The sequence below is a fragment of the Larus michahellis genome, chromosome W, assembly GCF_964199755.1.
Source record: "Larus michahellis chromosome W, bLarMic1.1, whole genome shotgun sequence".
Lineage (NCBI taxonomy): Eukaryota > Metazoa > Chordata > Aves > Charadriiformes > Laridae > Larus > Larus michahellis.
Genome location: NC_133929.1, coordinates 24,417,613 through 24,441,384, shown reverse-complemented (window position 1 = coordinate 24,441,384; position 23,772 = coordinate 24,417,613). Strand labels below are relative to the sequence as shown.

The 23,772-nt window shown below is 38.9% G+C and overlaps 1 protein-coding gene across 13 annotated transcripts in view; it reads right to left on the bottom strand.

Moving 5' to 3' along the window:
• Positions 1–5,868: 5,868 nt before the first annotated feature.
• The window catches only part of LOC141735603 (adenomatous polyposis coli protein-like), a 159,817-nt gene continuing 141,913 nt past the window's right edge, over positions 5,869–23,772 (bottom strand). For all 13 annotated transcript variants that reach the window (XM_074568649.1, XM_074568655.1, XM_074568656.1 and 10 more), the window contains 3 exons: positions 23,122–23,238; positions 22,040–22,254; positions 5,869–21,524 (listed from right to left, as the gene is read on the bottom strand). In XM_074568649.1, the coding sequence (XP_074424750.1) occupies positions 15,002–21,524; positions 22,040–22,254; positions 23,122–23,238 (6,855 nt within the window). In that variant the 3' untranslated portion in view covers positions 5,869–15,001. The remainder of the gene's footprint in view (positions 21,525–22,039; positions 22,255–23,121; positions 23,239–23,772) is intronic.

Sequence of the window (23,772 nt, the reverse complement as noted above, 5' to 3'; positions counted from 1 at the left end):
CACTGTTGCATTCACTACTAACTTTGTTAAATCACTGTTTTATGTTAATAAATATTTCACTGCTGCTCTCTTACAAGTGAAGTTAATCACTCCACCCACAACAGATAGGTAGATTTACCCATCAATTCCATCCAGATAGGTCAGTATATTGATCCATCGATTCCATCAAGATAATTTGGCAGATAGCAAGATTCCATCAGATAGATATTCACTTCCCTTTTATATACTGATTACTTAGCAGGAATAAAAATGCTCAGGCTGCCACATTTATTTATTTACAAAGTCATTAACAGGAATAGCTCATTTTGCATGACAAGTAATTTAAGAAACTGTTTTAGGGCCTCCCCATTTCTTTTTAATTTATCAAAATGGTTAGTAGGAAACTAAATTACATGCTCCATGTTGTCATGTATCAATTTGTCATCTCTACCAATGCTTAATTGATGCATATAACCCAAGAAAAATGTGGAATTTAGCTCTTTTAATACCAACTCCTCTGTTTTGAAAAAAAATTAACAAACATGATCCCCAACAAAACAGTAAACCAAAACTGAATGGCTGTTTTGTTCCACATAGCAATCACACAACATTCTCCCAAATCCCTTTTCCATTTAATAACTGGAAAAGCAGGATCAAAGACAACAGCATTTTAAAACTCCACTCATTTTTCACATACTAACTTGTTTTATTTTGTTGATTTACACAGGTGAAATCATGTAATGTTAAGTTTTAAAATTCATAATAGTAAAACTCATTAAACAAGGCAATAAAACAAGATAATCAAAGTCTTTCTGTTTTAGTAAAGTGTCTAAACCAGATGCTCTACTCATGTATTGCTGAACAAGATGTCATATGGTATGGAATATCCCTTTAGTCAGTTGGGGTCAACTGTCTCAGCTATGTTCCCTCCCAACTTCTTGGGCACCCCCAGCCTACTTACCGGTGGGGTGGGGTGAGAAGCAAAAAAGGCCTTAATGCTGTGCAAGCACTGTGTAGCAATAACTAAAACATTGCTGTGTTATCAACACTGTTTTGGTCACAAATCCAAAAGATAGCACCATATCAGCTACTATGAAAAATCATAGAATCATAGTTCGTGTTGGAAGGGACCTTAAAGATCATCTAGTTCCAACCCCCCTGCCATGGGCAGGGACACCTCCCACTAGACCAGGCTGCTCAAAGTCTCATCCAACCTGGCCTTGAACACTTCCAGGGATGGGGCATCCACAATCTCCATGGGCAACCTATTCCAGTGCTTCACCACCCTCACAGTAAAGAATTTCTTCCTAATATCTAATCTAAATCCGCCCTTCTTCAGTTTGAAACTGTTACCCCTCATCCTATCATTACACTCCCTGATAAAGAGTCCCCCCATCCTTCCTGTGGGCTCCCTTTAGGTACTGGAAGTCTGCTATAAGGTCTCCCTGGAGCCTTCTCTTCTCCAGGCTGAACAGCCCCAACTCTCTCAGCTTGTCCTCATAGCATAGGTGTTCCAGCCCTCTGATCATCAAAAGAAAATTAACTCTATCTCAGACCAAACAAGTACACTGTCACATAGATCAACAGACGGATTCTATCACATAAGATGGATTCTGTCATACAGATAGATAGATGGATGAATTCCATCAGACACATGGAGGGATTCCATCAGGTAGGTAGACAGATAGTGAGAATCACAGAATCACAGAATGATAGGGGTTGGAAGGGACCTCTGGAGATCATCTAGTCCAACCCCCCTGCCAGAGCAGGGTCACCTAGAGCAGGTTGCACAGGAATGCATCCAGGCAGGTTTTGAATGTCTCCAGAGATGGAGACTCCACCACCTCTCTGGGCAGCCTGTTCCAGTGCTCTGCCACCCTCAAAGTAAGGAAGTTTCTCCTCATGTTTAGGTGGAACTTCCTATGTTCAAGTTTGTGCCTGTTACCCCTTGTCCTGTCACTGGGCACATCAAGACAAATTCAGAACATAGCACCATATGAGCTCCTAGAAAGAAAAATAACTTTATCCCAGCCAAAACCAGTTCATGAAAACTTGGAAGAGTTAAGAGACATGTAGAACCTTCAGGAAGAATTAGGGTGGCATTTGGCACCCAATATTGAGTTATTTGGACTATTCAGTCTTTTGAATGATGGGCAGTTTTGTTGCCTTTCTGTCTTTTTTTTCACTATGCCAGAAATGGTTAATACTGAACAAATTTGCAGTAGCAGCTTTTAAAATGCTGTTGCAGGTCTGGGAGAGAAGACGGATGATTTGGCAGCTCTTCACAAAGATGACACAACAAGCTTTTCAGCTAAAAAAAAACCTCCACAAACTGAGCGGAATCAAGTTATGAAGGAAACTTTTAATCCAATAGATGTCCAACGCTGAAGACAGATTTTCAGAGGATAATCTGATTACCATCAAACTGGATGATGTGCAGTCATTTAAGCACATTACAAGTCAAGCTCATTGCAGTTTATTTTTGTCCAATAATAATATGCATAGAATCACAGAATCATAGAATAGCTTGGGTTGGAAGGAACCTTTAAAGGTCATCTAGTCCAACTCCCCTGCAATAAGCAGTGACATCTTCTAATAGATCAGGTTGCTCAGAGCCCCGTCCAACCTGACCTTGAATGTTTCCAGGGATGGGGTATCTACCACCTCTCTGGGCAACTCATTCCAGTGTCTCACCACCCTCATAAAAAAATTCTTCTTTATATCTAGTCTGAGCCTACCCTCTTTTAGTTTAAAAACATTACCCCTTGTCCTGTCATTACAGGCCCTACTAAAAAGTCTGTCCCCATCTTTCTTATAAGCTCCCTTTAAGTATTGAGAAGACACAATAACATCTCCCTGGAGCCTTCTCTTCTCCAGGCTAAACAACCCCAACTCTCTCAACCTGTCCTCATAGGAAAGGCGTTCCAGCCCTCTGATCATTTTCATGGGCCTCCTCTGGATTTGCTACAACAGGTCCATGTCCTTCTTGTCTTCTGGGAACCCAGGGCTGGATGCAGTACTCCAGGTGGGGTCTCACCAGAGCAGAGTATGGGGGAGAATCACCTCCCTCAACCAGCTGGCCACACTCCTTTTGATGCAGCCCAGGATATGGTTGGCTTTCTGGGCTGCAAGCGCACATTGTCAGCTCGTGGCCAACTTTTCATCCACCAGTACCCCCAAGTCCTTCTCCGCAGGACTGCTCTCAATCCCTTCATCCCCCGGCCGATATTGATACTGGGGGTTGCACTGACCCAGGTGCAGGACCCTGCATTTGTCCTTGTTGAACTTCATGAGGTTTGCATGGGCCCACCTCTCAAGCCTGTCAAGGTCCCTCTGAATGGCATCCCTTCCCTCAGGCATGTTGACAGCACCACTCATCTTGGTGTCATCTGTAAACTTGCTGAGGGTGCACTTGATCCCACTGTCTATGTCATTGATGAAGATATTGAACAGTACTGGTCCCAATATGGACCCCTGAGGGACACCACTTGTCACTGATCTCCATCTGGACATTGAGCCATTGACTATAAGTCTTTGGATGTGGCCATCCAACTAATTCCTTATCCACTGAACAGTCCACCCATCAAATCCATATGTCTCCAATTTACAGGGACCATGTCAAAGACCTTACAGAAGTCCAGATAGATGATATCCGTTGCTCTTCCCTTGTCCACTGATGCAGTCACTCCATTGTGGAAAGGTACTAGGTTGGTCAGGCAGGACTTGCCCTTGGTGAAGCCATGCTGGCTGTCTCGAATCACCTCCCTGTCCTCCATGTGCCATAGCATAGCTTCTAGGAGGATCTGTTCCATGATCTTCCCAGGCACAGAGGTGAGGCTGACAGGGCGGTAGTTCCCGGGGTCCCCCTTTCTACCCTTTTTAAAAATGGGTGCAATGTTTCCCTTTTTCCAGTCACCAGGGACTTCACCTGACTGCCATGACTTTTCAAATATCATGGAGAGTGGCTTGGCAACTCCATCAGCCAATTCCCTCAGGACTCTGGGGTGCATCTCATCAGGTCCCATAGACTTCTGTATGTTCAGGTTCCTCAGGTGGTCACGAACTTGATCATCTCTTACAGTGGGAGGGACTTTGCTCCCCCAGTCCCTGCCTTGCGGTCCATCCACTCGAGAGGTGTGGGGAGAGGGGTTGCCAGTGAAGACTGAGGCAAAAAAGACTGTTGAGTACCTCAGCCTTCTCTTCCTGTTACCAGTTTGCCAGTCTTGGTCATCAGGGAGGGTACGCTTTCTTTGACCTTCCTTTTCTGGCTGACATACCTCTAGAAGCCCTTCTTGTTATTCTTTGCATGTCTTGCCAAGTTCAGCTCCATCTGTGCATTGGCTGTCCTGACCCCATCCCTACACAACCGGGCAGCATCCCTATACTCTTCCCAGGATGCCTGTCCCTGCTTCCACTGCCTGTGCATTTCCTTCTTGCCCTTTAGTTTGACCAGAAGGTCTTGACTTATCCATGCCAGTTTCTTGCCTTCCTTTCCTGATTTCTTACACCTGGGGATCAAGAGCTCTTGTGCTCTATGGAAAGCATCCTTAAAGGTCTGCCAGCTCTGTTCTGCTCCCTTGTCCCTGGGGGCATTTTCCCAGGGGGTCCTATTGACTAACTCCTTGAAGAGGTGGAAGTTTGCTTTCCTAAAATTCAGGGTCCTGACTACACTCTCTGTCTGACACATATCCCTCAGGACCGTGAACTCCACCAGTGCATGATCACTGCAGCCCAGGCTGCCTCCAGTCTTGATGTCACCGATGATCTCACTTGTGTTGGTGACCATCAGGTCCAGTATCACATCCTCTTTGTTAGGGGTGTCTATTACCTGGCTTAAGAAGTTATCCTTGATGCACTCCAGGAGTCTCCTGAATTGTCTACAGCTCACCGTGCTACTTTTCCAGCAGATGTTGGGGTGGTTGAAGTCTCCCAGTAAGATGAGAGCCTGTGAGCATGATGCCTCCTGTAGCTGGAGTAAGAAGGCTTCGTCAATAGGCTCCCCTTGATTGGGTGGCCTGTAGTAGACACCAACCACAAGGTTCTCTTTGTTGCCTCAGTCTCTGATTTTTACCCATAAGCTTTCAACCTGCTTGTGACTATTCTTCAGAGACAGCTCTTCACACTCTAGCCATTTCTTGACGTAGAGGGCAACCTCTCCACCCCTCCTTCCTCGCCTGTCCCTTCTGAACAGCCTGTATCCATCAATAGCCGCACTCCAGTCATGGGATTCGTCCCACCAAGTTTCAGTAATGGCAACTAGGTCATAGCTTTCTAGCAGCTTCCAACTCCTCCTGTTTGTTGCCCATGCTGTGTGCATTCGTGTAGAGGCACTTCAGCTGAGCTATTGGCCGTGTCAACTTCTTGGAGGAACGCACCTTAATTCCCTTGAGGTATTGCTCTGGTGTTTCCCTGTTGGCTCCTATTACCTCAGGAGCCGCTGGCTCATCTCCGTAGGACTTCAAATGTCCTCCAGTGTACCCAGCAAGTCTCAGAGCAACAGGCTGAGGGCCCTCACTAGCACCATGTCCCTCTAACCTTGGTGTGTTGTCCCACAGCTTGTCATGGGCGAGCCTGATATTATCCCCCTCCCCCTTCAAGTCTAGTTTAAAGCTTTGTCAATGAGTCCTGCTAGCTTGTGACCAAAGACCCTCTTTCCCCTTTGAGAAAGGTGAATCCCATCCAACGCCAGCAAGCCTGGTGCTGTGTAGACCATCCCATTATCGAAAAACCTGAAATTCTGGAGGTGACACCAGCCATGGAACCATGTATTAATAGACTTGGCCTGTGTGTTTCTTCCAGTGTCGCTGCCCACAACTGGAAAGAGAGAGGAAAAAATTACCTGTGTTCCAGATTCCCTTACCAACCATCCCAAGGCCCTGAAGTCTCTTTTGATTGCCCTTGGACTATGTGTTGCACCTTTATCAACACCCACATGGAAGAGCTAGGGAGTTTCTTAGTGATATCCTTAACCCAGGCCCCAGGGAGGCAGCAGACTTCCCTAAGAGGAGAGTCTGTCTGGCATATTGGACCCTCTGTTCCCCTCAGAAGGGAGTCACCTATAACTATAACCCATCTTTTCTTCCTCATCGAGGTGGTCATGATACAGGGGGGTAGGCCTTTCTGACCTTGGCAACACCTCTGGTGAAGATGGACCATCATCCACATCATCCATTGACTGGCCTTCCACATCCAGTGAGCCTTCCACTTGCTTCTTTACCCTGCAGTTTTTTCCTTAGATTTCTGTATTTTTTTTTAATTTCTAATTTACTTTGTATACCACTTTCTTGTGCATAATGGAGTGCCATTGGACAACAACATGAGAAATGCTGCTCTGACATTACATTAAAGATGGCAGCAAACACAGCTGCAATTTGTGAGTGGTCCAGTACTGTCATTACATATTAATTTTGCTCTCAGTCTCCTCAGCCTGAAAAACCTTTTGTATATTTGTCTTTAATGTTGTTATATTTGATAATTGCATGCCATTTTTTCACTTTTTTTTGAATCCATGTGACTTCTTAATACCAAGATATGTGGATTAATGGCTTGTCTTTTAAAACTTTTTTAAACAGACCCAAGCCTTGACTTACATGAAGTGATTTAGAAAATACAGCAGACACTATATACACTATTTCACTGACATATGGAGGAGACTAGCATGGACCACACTGCCAATGGACTCTATCCAAATCCCTGTTTAACTGGCAACAGAACTGGCACAATGCAAATACAAGAAAAAGGGATTTCTACCTGTCACGACCCACTCTCAGGAAAGAGGGGGGGTAAGCGACTTCAGATTTGTAAATTCTCCACGGCGCAGACTAAGGTGACATAAATCTCAAGGTCCATACAGAAACATTTATTAGTTTCCCAAAATGATTAGTATAGGTCTTAACAAGTCCACGATAATTGGTTAGGTATATAACAAATTATGGCAAACAGTGAGGTATGCATTGTGTTACTTAACAACAGGTATAGGACAACTTATGGCAAGCAGTACTTAAGGTTGTTACTTAACAACTCTAACTGTTACTTAACAGTTCTAAGAGAAAAGAGAAACCAAGGGATAGAGAAAGGAAAAAACAGAGAAAAAGACAGAGATAAAGAGATCACTGGTCCTGGTTCCAGTGTCTTTTTCAGGAAATCTTCCCAGGCATAATCTTCTTCTTCCTTGGAAAAATCTTCCCAGGTACGGTCTTCTTTCTTAGGAAGAATCTTCCCAGGCACTATCTTCTTCTTTTGTTTCCTCTTTGTTCCCCTCTCTAGGGGCACTTATGTTTGCTGAATGAGCATGGTCCACCCCCCTTGCCGAGGACAGCCTGGTCTCAGGTTTCTCCCTTCTCCCAGGTGATGTGTAGCATGATTTGGGTGGAGAGACGAGTGCCATAGTCATACATGTTTAGCATGATCTCTATAATCTTCATTAGCATATGCAGGGGTGTGCGCTTTCATATGCATTTCCCGGATAATGAAGCAAAGGTCACTCATCGGACACAATGGCCTTGAGAACTGAGAACTAGCAAGCTCACCACACGAGTGGCAGAACTATCCCGTCTTCACAAGACAGTTCTCCCACACTTTCAGGCGCCAGAAGTGTGAGCCTTATCAGTTCTTTGAAGGCCAGGCCTGCATTATTTATTTCCTTGCGAGTGTTTGAGGCATTCCATTGAAGGCTTCTGCCTCTCGTCAGGGAATTTACAGTCCGTCCCTTACACTACTCATCTCTAATTCCTTGCTATTTAAAAGAATATGTGACTGGGAAAAAAGTAGAGGTTTCAGTTTTACACTCAGTTGCCCTTTGGACTTCCTTTTTTGCCTCGTAGAACAGTTGACAGCTGTATAAAATCACAACTGTAAAGTCAGTTTGCAAGACCAAAAGGAACCATCAGTCATCCACATGTATATGTGACACGATAATACAGTATTTGCACTGAACTCATAGCATTCACTTAAGCTAGGGGATTTCTCTCTGAAAAGCTTCCAAATTACTTTAAACACACCTAAAAGCATCAAATAATCTATCACGATTATTCTAAGAAAAAAGGTGACAACTCTCATCATCCAATAAAAAAAAAACACCAACAAAAACCAGATAAAAAATGTGAAGTTTCTAGCCATTCATATTATGGCTTAATCTACCTTCTTGATCTTCCCTAGGTACTTCTATATAAAGTATCTGCCAACGCAGACCTTAGTAACAATCTAGATGAGATGAGATGAACAAGCAAATCTGAATTCTGTTTATTGTATATCCAAACTGCCCCCCCCATATGCTATTTTACAAAGAGGATTGTTAGGAGAAGGGACAGAATTAGCCATAAGCTAATTTGTATTAAATGTAATCAGTCAAAATATCCCAGGTATTTTAATCCTTATTGACTTTAAACAGCAGACGATAGCAATAATGCCTTTTGTATATTCTGGCTATGAAATGTAATCTAGCTTTTTAAAAATTACTAGTAAGGGAATTTCCTTTATTATATATATCATATATCATATATTTTTTTTTCTCTAGAACACTTCAAAAATAAAGTACCAGCTAATCAGTCAACCAAGCTTATTAATCCCGAAATCAGAACTCATCTTCTAAATTATGAAGTTACATGTATTAGGAAACTTAGGATCTTACTAACTGCATCTTTTCTTCATTTAAATGCTTCTAACTATATGTCAAAGCCTAAAGTGAACAAAAGAGTGCAAAATATGCATGTGTATATAAATGTGTGTGTGCATGTTGGGAATCCAACTAATCTAGGTCCCTTAATAGTGTCTAATTAGGGACTAAAGAATTGCATTCATTATGTAAAAGAAAGACTTAGGAGTTAACTGAGTCTCTACTGTGCTTAAAAGTCATAATGAAATAAGATCTCTTGGGAACATCTTGTAAATAATGGAGAGAGATTATGGACTTACATCATGTTGGAACTAGATTTTATTCTGTTAGTTCATTTTAAAATGAAACATGCAAAAGAACAGAGAGCTCTAATGATGAATTCTATGTTTCTCTATGTCTTTTTTCCACTTTTTGTTAACATGAAACTTGTGACTATGACCAAAATGAAACGGAAAGGGTTTTTGAGACATTAGTATGCTCTATCATTGCCTAAAAACCTTAACAGCAACTTCCTTTTTAATTAAATTGTATTTTAACACAGCAAAATGACACGTAACTTTTAGTAGTAGCCAAGAAAAGAATGACAAGGTTCAATCAAGAGGAAATTTTATATAACACTGCAAGTAATAAATGTTATGCATAGCAAAACTAAATTCAGAATTAGTATACTGTGAAGCAAAATACATTATAATAGTTGAAAGAAGAATTAATTACAGAGTTAGGATATAAACAGTAATGTATCTCAGGAAGAAGCAAACAACAAAACCAAAGGAAAGAATTGTGGGCTGAGTTGTTAAACAACATTTGCAGGTGGGAAAATGCATCCAAACTCAGAGGATGATGATTTAATTATTTGCAGAGAACCAGCACAAGCTTTATGCATCTTAAATCCTACCAAAAAGTAGGGCATAAGAGATATTCAGTTTGTATGTAGGTCTTGGGCTTGTACTCTGGACAGAAGTGCATTTCACTGAGTGAACAAGCTCCCTCTAAATCTTCATAATATCCTAATTGCAATTCCACAGCCACTCAGGCAAAGGATGCTTGCACAAACAGCAAAATTAGAAGCGTTTCCTCAAATCTTGAAGTGACAGAAAATACATAAACCCAGAACTGTTTGGAAATTTCATGAAAAATAGATTGCTTGCAAAACTTTGCTAGGGAACCATTAACCAGTCTTCCAATAAGTAAACAGCACATCTGGTAGACTGAAAGTTGACAGCAGAAAACCTAGATATTAAAACCACACCTTATATTCATCTGGACATTACCAATTCATTCAAACATCTACAGTACTGTTGTAAGCTCTTAAGCTCTTCAACCCCACACCAAATTCCCTTGCACCTCCAATATGTAACCAAACACAACGCATAACCAATCAACTTACCACTTTGACCAAAAACTCAACCTTAACTACATTAACATTCTCTATAAACACATTTACAGATACAACCTGTTATTCTGCATACAGGAAACTATGAAGCAGGGATGAAGGTTCTAATGTGATTTGAAATGAAAAAGAAGCATAAGCATTGTTTCTGGTTATACTTAAAAGTGCAAAGGAGATGGCTGTGGAAGCAAAGAGTGAACACATTTGGGTGATTTGGTATCAAGAAAGTCCTCAGAGTTATAAGCATGTGGAGGAAGTCAGGCTGCTTATTGACTAACAATTCACTTCTAATTCACAGCTTTATTTAGATCACACATCTCATCAAGAAAAAAGCTGTCGGGTGGATGAGACTGCAAGACATTACAGTAGGTATATGAGGTTATGTTTAGGTGGAAGTCTACATGGGATTCTAGAGACGCTTTTGTGGCTGTTCATATTATTTAATGAGAGCTAGGTGAGAAAAAAGTTTGGGAGGCATCTAGTAAAAAGAGAATACAAGAGCTTCTGAGTTCACCTAAACATTTTCCCAATCATCCCTACAAGTAGTACTGTCTTCATTAGGAAAGGGATATGTTTTTCCCCCTTCAAGCCTGTTTGAGAAAACAACTAGTTGCAGTAAATCTTTTTATTGGATGTAATTTGGTTTTGCTGTCTCAAAAAGGGCAAAGAACAGTTCTGAAACTTGGCATACCAGTTTAAAATTTCATGTAATGGTTTGATCTAATATAACACTCACCACCCATAAAGGAAGCTATCCCACCCTCTCCTCCCACCAGTCCTAGCTATTTGCAATCTTCTCCTTTCTGCTGGCTCAGGCAGCACTTGCCTGACCCTGCACTGATCCGATTCACAGTAGTAAAGCAGCACTAATCTTATTCCCCTGCCAGTTCTGCCAGGTAAGAGGTGAATTGGCCCACTGAAGGGTTGGATGAGTGCCAGACTGCAGGAGCAGCCAAGAGCATGGGAACGGATAAGGAAACTTCTCCTTTCAACAGTGCAAGCTGTTACTTCAGTTCATAAATAACATGCAGTCTTTACCCTTAAAAAAGAATGAAGACATCTATTAATAAACTGCTCATTATCTTCTTGCTATCCCCATTTCTCTTACCTCTGACTGAGGGGGTGGACAGACAGACAGCTAGGAAATATTCTGAAGTGAAGATCAAAGAATTCAGCTGTCAGATTAGCATACATAAGTTTCATGGCCTACTGGTATACTTTCGAAATAAAATCTCATTAATTTGTGGACAAATGTTATTCTCCTTCCTATGCAGCTTATGCAGTTTATTGAGGAAGATATGAAAGTATATGGGGAAGTATGGCTGACAGTCTCTGAAATTATCAATTTCCTTTTTTCCCCTTTGCCCAAGACACAACAATTAACTTCCCCAAAGCCATCAGAGATAGTTCACATTGAAGAATACAGTATAAATTATATTTGTATTCTGAAGCCAAGTCTTGCTTGAAACAATATTCCAGTCATGTCAGGAAATCCTGGCATCTAAGCTGGCATCTCTGACAAAGAGTTTTGAGAATTATCTTTAAGCTTTCACTGGGGGAAATATTCTGATAGAGAACTGCACATGAAAAATGTAAATAGTTTAGTTCCCTTTTCAAGTCTGCAATATTTAGTCAGAAGAGCTTTCACAGAAATTGAGCAATAACCTTACTACGGCACACTTATGTAACTTCCAGAGAGAAGCTAAAATGAATGTACACTTAAAACAATGAACTAATTAGAATTTTGTGGGGAGGTCAGGTTTCCAGTTTTCACAAGAGGACAAAGTTGTCAGTCTGAAATCAGCTTTATGAATATATTTTCAGTGTAAACTGATTTTCAAGTACAAGTTTGATATGTACTGCAAATGGCAAGGACAACTAAAGGTCTACATACAAATCACAAAAGTTCTACCAAAATCTAGAGAAATAAAGGCAGCACATCTCAGAAGAACAGTAAAATGAGTCTTGGTTTCCTTAGCTCCTTGCTTTTCCTCCTTTTGACTTGACATAAATAATGTCCTGTTACCTGCTGTAGTGACTTCATAGAAATAAAACCAAGGAAAAAGAGTAAATCTTTAGCAGCATGAACCAAATATGGCTATCATTAATCTTAGGCATCATTAACAAAATCTAAGAACCAAATATATTACTTACAGCCATTTTCCATTTTTCTGATTTTGCATTTCCAGCATCCATTTTTATAGTTAAGCTTAGAACATAACTTTGTATCCTAATCACTAAAATAAATGAAACATCATGGATGTCCTTAAATATTCAAAAAGGCTCTTAATGGGTACTAAGCATTTTAGATATAGAATCAGAGAAATGTAGGTCTGGAAGGGATTTCAGAAGGTCACCTAAGCCCATCTGTCTACATACAGGCAATATGAAATATATTAAAGTCCATCCCAGAGAGATGTTTGCTAAACCTCTTCTTAAAACTTCTATAATAAAAATTTAACAACTTCCATGGGAAGCGTATTTTAGTGTTTCACTACCCTTATAGTTGGAAAGTTTATCTTACTTACCTTTGCTACAAATGTAGGCTAGCAATGAGGATATTAAGAGAAACTTCTCAATTATAATGATCATGAACTACCTCCAAGACTACCTAGAGAAGCCATTATAATTTTCAAAGACATTCTGGTGTTTGATACACATACAATTATTTAGTTATAAAACTGAAATCAGAATTTCTTTATATGGATTCAATTTACCTTTAAACTCTTAAATCAACAGGATGTAGATGTAAAGTTGATGTCAACTGACAATCCTGGATTATGTGGTATACCTTCAAATGAATAGTTAACTCAGCACAAAAAATATCACATCATTTATAAGAAGAATTTTCTTGCATTTTAAACACAGGGATGGTGTTCTGTATTTTACTCCAATGCGAAGTCTTGACTTTGAACAAATTGCATAATCTCTCTCTATCTCTATTTCATCTTTAAAAGGACAATAACATTCATATCAAAGGTTTTGTGAGGGCTACTATATAGAAAATATTTTAAATGCTAACATGAGGAGTGCTGTTTATTTACAAATTCACCAGATCATACAGAAGTATGGCACGTCTATAAGCAAATTTGATGGGAGACAAAGAACAAAAGAGCAAATAAGATACCACTTCTTCAAAAAAGATATTTTGGTATTGGCTTTTAAACTGATCTAAATTGATTTCTGTCTGCTGATAGTATCTCATTTCTGTTCATAAACAGTGTATGACATATGCTGAATTCAAGATAAAAATAGATTCATTTCAAAATCAGATGAAGTACAAAAGCCACAGCAGTGATACAGTCTGCAACTGTGTAAAAGATACCATAAAGTCAAATTGCTCTATTTCAATGCTTCCTGAAATCAGGGCATTTTGAATCCTGATTACCAATTATTTAGAATGCTAACTTTAGAATAGTCAAGTTAAGATACAATAAAACTGAGATACCATTTCATAGTTCATTCAATCATGCACAAAATGGCAAATGTTATGTTCTATCCTAAGCATTTCTACCTTGAACCAAATCTCATCTAAATTCAGGCTATATTTTTTAAGGTTTTAGCATAAACCATATTGACATCAAAAAGGCTTGAGGCAGCAAATGTCCTGGTTTCCATATAAAACTTTTTCTACTATGATAAGGAATTTCTTGTCATAGGATTTTTGCAATATTTTCCCTTGATCATATTTTAAAAAAATTAAATACTGCATTAAGATTTCAAATAGAATTAAAGTTTCATCTTATAGTCACTATTTCACATTCTACATTATTTTCCCCAATTAAAAGTAATATTTATAAAACAAAATATTAAAAAAAAAATCTGATATTGTTTCAGACTTGCAGTCATGAAAACAATTATACTGCTTGGCTTCTGGATTTAAAGCTTTTAGCCTTGTTATGCTCCTGAGATGTGTGAAACTGTCTCATTTACAAATATAGTAAGAAGACCTAGGGCCTGATCCTGCAGTGGTTATAAGCATCCTACAACATCCATTTGTTGGTGATAAAGAAGAGTGAATATTGGAGATGCAAGTTTCTGCTGGATCAGGTCTTAAGTGTAAGTGCATTATACAACACATTATAAGGTGACATCTCAAAATAAAATACTGTGGTTTTATGTAATGCAGAAGTAACATATAGAATTTACATATAGTAATAATTTATTCTGAAATGTTCATTTTAGTCTCTGTTGAGATATCACTCATATCTCATTAATAGAAGAACAGCCACCTCACCTCAAGTACCAGAATATATAACAAGTTACAGCATAGCAAAAAAAATCTACTTACTTTAAGATAAAATCTAGTTCAGATAAAATAATTTTTTTCAAGGTTTTACAGTTACACAGTTGTCTGGTTTTTTGTGGAGCACAAAGAAAGTGTAAATTGTTACACCATAACTATCTACGCACATTATGTGACTGCAGATATGTTAATCATTACTTCAGAAAATGAACCACCAGTTCTATACATGCAGAAAAGCAGGCTGGGAAAGCTTGTTCAGGAGAAACCATAATACTGTGAATTTCACAGCCACATGATTAATTATTGTGTTAGAAGGACTCACAAATACTAAAACTTAGTTACTTTTAAAAATAAATAATACCAAGTCTTCCCTGATGTCGTTTAGTCAGTCTGTAATCCATAAATAATTGATAAAGCAATATGACTGTATCATCTCTATTTGTAATGCTCATGATTTCAAGACAAGCAATGTCTAAAGGATCATGGTGTGGGATGCTAATTAAATATGATAAACAAACTGTACAAATATAATTGCATTAGCAATTTTATTCCAAGCTGTCAATTAGGCATTCCTCCAAAATATTACTGGTGAAGACAAAGTATACTATCAAACATGGCTTCCAGAACAAGGACCCTCTAACAAGAATCAAATCTATTTACAAAAGATAAAAACAATAAAGCCAATACTCGGTCTTTTAAAGTTTCATTTGAAACAAAATTTCTAAATAGCTGCTCTATATAATACATCAATTGCATTTATTTTTTGATGTACTTATACAGAAGTCACCAGGTAAGAGCCAGAATGATGTTTAGGACTATGAGTTTCACTGGAGTCTGTATTTTCAGTCTTTGAATCACATTTCTTTGTGCTGTTATTTATTGGTGTTGGTATTTGTGATGGCCGAGCAGAACTGTTGTCTGCGCTACTCTTCCTGGGACTTGGACTATAGTTGAAAGGAGTCACTCTTGCTGCAACAGTACCACTTGGGGAGTTATGTTTGCTTGAACTACTGGAAATGAATGGTGTACGCTCACTAACAGTACTTTCATTATTTTCTGGTGCAGGAATAAGATTATTCTGTACAAGTTTTGCTTCTGTTCCTTTCTTGTCTGGACTGCCAATCTGAAAAAAAGAGTTTGGACAATTTTCTAAACGAATGGTATGAACAGGAACATTTCCATTCCCTGGATTTTGTTTTTCATTGATCTCTTTAGAATCTTTATCATTCACACTCCCTTTCTCTGAAACACTGTCAATAACAGGGGGAGTATTTCCAGTTGGGGATCTTCCAGAGCGAGGTTTATTAATAGGGCAGTCCTCTATCCTCACCCACACATTCTCTGTCTTAGACACAGCTGGTGCCATCTGATAAATTAGAGTTTTGGAATCAGAGTCATTTGTTGCACCTGAGGAAGAATACTGAGGATCATTCATTATTTGAGGAATTTCATTTTCTTTTATTTTTCTCCAAGTACATTTTGCTGGTGCTTGACTTTCTTTACTTTGTTTGTGTCTAGAAACAGAATTTCCATGTTGCTTTTCATCTTCACTTTTTGCCTTTTCACTAGATTCTGAAGAAGCTGACAGAATTGAGGAAGAACTTCCAGTTCTTCGCCATGTGCTTACATGAGGAAGTGATGAGGAATGCTTACTATGTTCACGCTTCCATGTTCCCGATCTATTTATTGGTAATCTAGATGGACTCTCAGAATGAGAACGAGCTATGTCATGATGTTTTGCTGGTCTCCCATCATATTCTACAGAAGGACTCAGATTAGGGGGTAAATTTTGCCAACCACTAGGCTGGGCAGTTAAATGAGTGGATAAAGACATATCAGGAAGAGATGTACTTAAAACTGGAGTCTCTATTTGGGACCTAGAGGGAGAGCCTGGCCTGTAGGGAGACAGAGATTCAAATGAAGCAGACTCTTCTGATTTCTGTCTTAGAGTTGGACTTGAAGCTTCTTTAATAAAAGTTGACTGACGAACCAGAACAGGTCTTTCAGATCTGTCAGATTCACTTCCGCTAGATTTTGTAGATGACATTCTGGATAGTTCAGCCTTTTTGTTTGATCCACCACTATTGAGAATTTGGTTTAATCCTTTTGAAGCAGTCTCACTTCTGGGAATGCCACTGCTACTCTTTGGTAAGACAGTTTGCTTCGTAAGGTTTTGTTGGCTCATCTGCCTGCCTGGTGCTGTATATAACATTCTTCCTGAAGATTTAGTTGAAGCTGTACTAGGAGATGATGTCCTTGTCAACTGAGACAATTTGTTGGGAGGACTTATACGATTTCTTCCTGGGGAAACTGAGTTTCGGCCTGGAGATTGCAGAGGCCTGCTTAATGGCTGCTGTTGAGGTCTAGAAGGAGTAGAGTCTCTAGATCCTGATCTAGAAGGTCCTTTACTTGATCCACTCTGTTGAGATGGTTGCCTAGTTACAGGAGCTGACTCAGGTTTCACTGATGACTTGATTCCTCTTGGAGAACTAAAGGAACTTTGGCCTTCACTGGGACTCTTGGAGTTTGTATTTTTTAGTGGGGGACCTTTTTTGGAAACAGGGCTAGTACTTGAGGAACTATTTTGAACCCCCAGAATATGAATCATTTTCCTACCACATGAAATTGCAGTCATACTTGTTTGCTGTGGTTGCTTTAACTGGCTTGAAACTTCTGAATTGGAACAAGCTTTTCCTGTAATTATACTTTTATATACTTTTTTTCCTCCTTTGATTCCCTTATTTTCAGATTCTATGTTTTTATACTCCAATGCACTTTTCTCCCCTGGTTTAAGAATTCTTGGACCTTTATTACTAGTAAAAGGCTTTTCTTCTTGGTCTGGGGTAAGATGAAATGGTGAGCCTAGAGAAATACCAGATTTTAATGAAAGGATAGAGTCAGAGTCTGATGAAGCTTGTCTAGTCAGTGATGCAGCATCTGCAGCTTGGTGCAAGCTACTAACTATAAAATTTGCACCTTCTTGTATAGCTTTCCAATCAAAGTTCTCCAAATCAGGTGAGAAACCATGTTCTGAATCCAGCCTCTGTATCTCTCTCAAATCCAGTGTTAACTCTTCTGCCAGTATATCACCCATATTTCTGGAATTATTTTTTTCAGCTTCACTCTTTACTTTTGAAGATTTTTTCTTTTTAGGCATAGCAAAACTAATGCATTCCTGCAACAGATCATCTTCTGAGTCAATACTAAGAGAACTCAGAGAGCTGTTTCTAGAGAAACATACAGGAGTATCTTCAACATGAAATGATTTAGGTGCATAACCAGAAATCTGTGGTCTATTTGATTCTATCTGTGAATCAGGAACCTCAGTTTGTTTTGCAGGTTCACTTTCTTTGTTGTTGTTTTCTTGATCAATAACACTGAGGGAACTAAGAGATGAATTGTGAGAAAAACATACAGGTGTGTTTTCGATAGAAAAATTCTGCATTTTCTCATCTGTAGCTGCTCCTCTGTCTGGAATATCTTTAGTTGACTGAGAGAAAGTTTTAGGTTGGTTTCTGCCTGTTGGGTATTTTTGACAAACTTGTGTCCCATTACTTGGTTGCTGATTTGAAGACTGTTCTATATTATTGTAGTCTTCCGTTTCTGTTTCCTTTGCTTTTCCTTTTCGCAGTTCTGCCTTCTCCCTTGAAAGGTCAACATCATCATCATCATCATCAAAATCTAAAGAACTTAGGGAATCATTCTGTGAAAAAGAATAAGGAGTTCCCTCAATAGGCGTGTAATGATGAGGGGAATCAAATGCAAAGCTTCCTTTTACACGCTCTTCATTATTTAGAAGTTTGTCATTAAAATATCTTGAATTATTTTTAAGATTCTGTTTCTTTGTGTGTCTGTTCTCTGAATAGCTTCTTTCATTATTAATATAGCTTTTAGGCTCTGTGTTTTTTCTTACATGTGCTCTATATTCATTATTTTGGGGAATGGACTTTTCTAACTGATTTTTGTTACTTACAGATAAAGATGCTTGTTGAATTTGATCCATTATCTTCTTCACTCTGAAAGGTTTGTGACTTTTTCCTTTTGGCATAGCTGAGTTAATACATTCGGCCAGGATATCACCCTCTTCTGTTTTGTCATCATCCAGTCCTGGGGCAGTCTTAGTTGAGCTTTTTGCTCTCTCAGAGTCATCTGTACTTATACCTTCTGTATGAATGGTGTCTCTCTCTTCAAACTCCCCCGACTCAGCCCTTGTACCCACATTCTCTACATTGGCCAACTCATTTGGTAGTGATTCTATTGTGAGGTCACTCAAAGATGTAGCTGTTGAAAAATTTATTGGTGTATCCTCAACAAAATATACCTGTGGCATATCATCTCCAGGTGTAAAACTCACATGCTTTTGGGATTGCAATCCAGTTTGTGAAGGCAAAAGTTTGTAAACTGGCAGTTGGCTTGGCTTTATGGTTACAGGAGGAGGTATTTTTGAAGTAGATGCTTGAGAAGGCTTTTTGGTTTTATGTGAAGATTTTGTTGGCATTGCAGAAATAATACATTCTTCCAATATTTCAATATCATCATCATCAGAATCATCCATAATGTCTTTTTCTGCTTCAGTAGGCTTCTCTGATTTCTTCTCTTGGTTATCCTTTGTATCATCTGTCTGTTCAGGTTCTGCTTCATTTCCATGTTCATTTTCATGTACAGGAGGCATTATTCTTAACTCTACAACTTTCTGTATAAACGGTTCATCAAGACTCAGACCACTTAGGCTAGAAGAGCAAGAAAATCCATCCGGTGTACTTTCTGTGGCAAAATGTAATAATGTATCAGCATCTGGCAGTAACTGAACTCTTTGAACAGCTTCATTTATAGTTACCTGTCTAGGAACAGACTCTCTCTTTTCTGCATTAGGTACTTTGCCTTTAGCTACTTCCCTCTTTATTTGAGCTCCTTGAGCAGGGGGTGGAGTTTTACTTCTGCTTGGAGGCATTGTTTGTCCAGGGCTGTCTGGAAGATCACTGGGACTTATAATACCACTTACGATTCCACTGCAAGGCTCACTTTGAACTGAACTAGCAATTGAATGGCTTTCGAAACTATCCAGAGAACTTACAGAAGTACATCTGCTAAACATGAGTGGACTCTCCTGCACATAATGTTCTGGTGGACTTTTAGGAGTATGTGCACCACTCTTTGAGGGAGATTTGGCACCTGAAGAAAATTCAACAGCTTTACTTCTAGAAGAGTCAAAAGTAGATAAACTAGGAGTCTGAAGTATACTAGATTTTGTTCTGATGTGCTGAGATGCTGATGCAACTTCACTTACTGCACTTTCTGTAGACAGAATCCCATTGTTTTCCTTTAGTTCTGCTATCTGCAATGTGTTGTTAGCATCTGTCACACGTGTGGATTGATCATGTCCTATTTCATCTTCAGCTGATGACAAAGATGACAAAGAGCTACACCTTGAAAAACATATTGGTGTATCTTCCACACAGTAAGTTTGTATAGTTTCCTGATTAATAGAGGGAGTCTTACATGAGGCAGTCTTTTGAGCATGACTGCTTCTACTCTGTGCAGAACTTGGGTGAAGCTGATTCTGTCTCTCTGAACTACCTGAAGGGCTTGATATGTTCCCACAGCTTGAGGAAATATGGTCAGTTTTAGTGCTTTGCACTGATGAACTGTTTGAAAAAGTAAAAGATGGCTTCTGAGAAGAGGGAGGAACTTCTGTTAAATATTTTAGACTATAATCAGTAGGCTGATCAACATGATGTTCCTCTTCATTGTACTTTATGCTATAATTGGTTGGTCTGTCTTCTTCCTCTCTGTGTTGTTCCTCCTCAGAGTAGTGTTCACTATAGTTGGTTGGTTTATCATTGTCATAATCATCAACCTGGCACAAGGACTGGTTTACTTTCTGATTCATTCCAAGAGCTGAGCCTACTCTGCTCTGCTCTGAACCATTGGATCTTCTTGATCTAAAAGAAGAAACACACTCTTGCTGTCCAAAAGGTGACTGATATTTCATGTGCTTATCATCTCCACTTTCAGTGTACATGGAATAAGTTGCATTTTGGCTCCTTAACTGCCTTTGTTCATTTTGTTTTATTTCATCATCTATTATATGCTTAGGCCTTGCCCATCTTTCATTCTGAGAGGGACTTTGCCTTCCAGAATTTAACCGTTCATCTGAATATTTAAGACTATAATTAATAGGAGTGTCTAGCTCTTCATCATTGTCATCCATATGATTTGCACTATGTATCTTATATGCCAAGTTAGCTGGGTATTGACCATAACTATGAAATTTACTTTCATCATCTTCCGAGTAAGATTCAATGGAAGGTATCATTTGGCCTCTTTTACCATAACCATCACTGCTGATAACACTATTTAAGCTATCATTTGAAGCTCTCTTGTATTCCATTTTTGTATAAAGCATAGGACATATCCTGTTTGAATTCTCAGATTTAGGAAAGTATGTATTTGAGTGAGTATGGGCAGCAGCTGTTCTTGGAATGTTTCTGTCTTCTGTCAAACAGTGCATTTCAGAAGTGGAACAAGAACTTCTGTCTTCTTGCGGAATATGCATGCTTGTTACTTCTTCCATAACTTTGGCAATCTGAGATGCAGCAGTAATCTGCATTCCTATTCTCTTAGAGGAGTTCCCAGTATTCTCTGTAGCTGGATGATAGCTATTTAAACCTACTGCTCCATCCTTATCGAGACTTCTGTCTTTCTCAAATTGAGAGTTTTCTATGTTTCCTCTACTAGAGGAAGAGGAGCCAGGCAATACTGTACCATTTAAATATGGTGAAAGTACAGTCATATGTCCAGTATTAAAACTCTCTAATCTGCAAATCTCATCATCATGTCCCCTGGAATCCAAAACATACTCACTGTATATATTTTGCTTATGTCTCTGCTTATTATGGTGAGATGCTTTTGGGCTTAAATTATCTATGTTGTCAAAAGTCTCTGATAAATGCTGAGCATCTAATTCTGCTTCCAGTGCCTTTTGTTTTCTAACGTGAAGAGATGGTAAACTTGATCCTGGAGACATAATGTTGGCATCCTTATATTTTGCTGGCCTATTTGCCACCAGGTTTCTTAGAGCTGCAGCACTGCCCATTGCTATCATTTTGTGTTTTGAGTGAATGAGATTTTTGAGCATGCTCACTGCTCCCATGTCCCACAGCGCCTCCTGATCTTTTGCATTTCGTGCTGAAAGATTCCACAGGGTCCCACATGCATTACTGACTATTGTCAAACTGTGTGACTTCAAATGCTGTAACAAGGTTTGTAAGCAGCTGTTCTCTCGCAAAATTTGCCTGGTGTTGCGTGATTGAAAACAAAAATCAGTAAGTGGCATTTCAAAAGGATAAGAGACAAAGCAAAACAAAAACCTATTATGCTATAGGCAAATTTAATCCATAGTAAGGATAATGATGAATTCTTCAGTGTAAATTTATCTTAATTTTTCCTCAAGTTTTCATCTGAATGTTAATCAAATCCTATACAAATATGAAGTGTGCTCCCACACTATCCTTTCCATATAAACCATTCCAAGTGGTTTTCTATGGCTGATATTAACTTATGAATTTCCTCTCTTTTTCCAGGAAAAGCTTTTAGTACAACCCATCATTTAACAAGCAGCAGATGTATGAAACCTTTTGCATGCTCCTGTTGTCTAAATTAAATACTTGCCTTATCAAATCCATTTAAAAAATTAATGCTTAATTACTATACTTAAAATGCACATTCCTATTAAGACTTGGTCATAGAAACTATTAAATATACTTTTGGTACCACTGCCGATTCTCAGAAAAACAGAAAGCATATTCACCTGTGGTCCTCATTAGTAGCAATTAAGCTAGAAACATTTCTTAATATTCCTCCTCCACTTTCTATGATGGCTAAAGTGTTTGTTTGGCTCCGGTATGTCAGTGTACCAACTAGAAATGCAAGAGCACCATCAACAGCACATATATCACCTTTGTTCTCAGTACAGTGTGCTGACAAATTCCATAAGGCACTCAAAACGCTTTTTAGGGTGGATTCCTAGGAGAATAATAAAATGACAGAATTAGAGAGTTTTCAACCATTGATCATAAACCCTCAGAAGTATGTAAGTTAGCTTCAAGGAGGTAGTGACAAACTTGTTTTTCTAGCTCTCATGGATGCAAAGATAGCTTTGAAAATGTGAACCAAGAATAGCCTAAAGAAATAATTCCTGCTGAACCTGCACACAGTCTAAAAATACATCTCAGAGACACAAACTACCTCACTTATTCTAATCCAGATTTGCAAATAACAGAATTCATTAAACATGGAATTTAACTTCTTTCCAGTTCACTGCAGAATTTGACAAATGAGAATTAAGTGTGTTTGAGGCTCTGCTTTCTCTGCTGATAAACTAGAGGCAAGCAACAGTGAACACATAACTACTTTTGTTTGCTTCTCTCTCCTTTCCTCAGCTATGTATTTGCTATCGCTTGACAGAAAGCTTCAGAAGTATGCTCCACAATACTTGTCAGCTGCCATAACAGTAAAAAGTTTGTAGATTAGCTGTCAGGGGACACCGGGATGAAATATAATCCCATTGGGATATCAAGTAGACATCTCTAGAATGACAAATTCACAAAATCAGAAGAGGGTTTTATTAAAACCGCACAATTATAAAAAAGGCTATTGGAACAGTACAGCTCATGAAACTGAAGAGTGAAATCTATCAACCCTTGTAAATAAAATTACAGAAACACTAGTAGTTCTCAGATGTCATGGCTACCTTGTGATCTGCTGCCCAGTTAACTCAAAGCAATTCTCTTCAAAGGAAAGTACCTGAAACACCGCAAATATCTGACTAACTGCTTATGTGCAAAATTAATGCAATCTCTCCAAAATTTATCTCATAATCATATATGATACCTTCTTAACTTCTAAAGCACATTCCGTCAATGCTTTCACACTTCCAACTTCACGTAGAATCTTTTTACTGTTTACATCTGCTCGCCAGGACAAGTTCCTCAAAACACTTGCAGTGACCTGCAAAACATGAAAGAAAAATAATGTCTCTCAAAATAGCTACTCCTTTAGTAGGTTATCAGCATTTCCTCCTGGATTTCTGGAACATTATAGAATTAATTAACAGTGTCAATGTTCAGCTGCTGAACTACCTTTTTTGCTGAAATTCACTTTTTGTTCTATTGCCAGCTAGACTGTCCTAAGATTACAATATGAAGTTTGATCAAAGGTACTGGATTTTGTGTATAAAATAAAGATCTGAAAGTAGATTCCCTGCTTTCCACACTGGCTGAAAAATTGGGACCAAAACCTCAGATTTGTGCTCTACTCTGATATCTGCTGTAGACTTATTATGTAGTCTCAGGAGAGAGATTGATATAATTTTTTTCCTCAGCTTTTCCCCTTGTAAAATAGGACAATCATACTAACCTGTCCCTTAGAGGTATGTGTCCTGGTTTGAGGTAAAACAGAACCAACTTTCTGTTCAGTAATTTTACTTCTTAGCTAGGCCTCTTCTAACTCTCTGAAACTAATGACATATTGTGCAGAAAACTG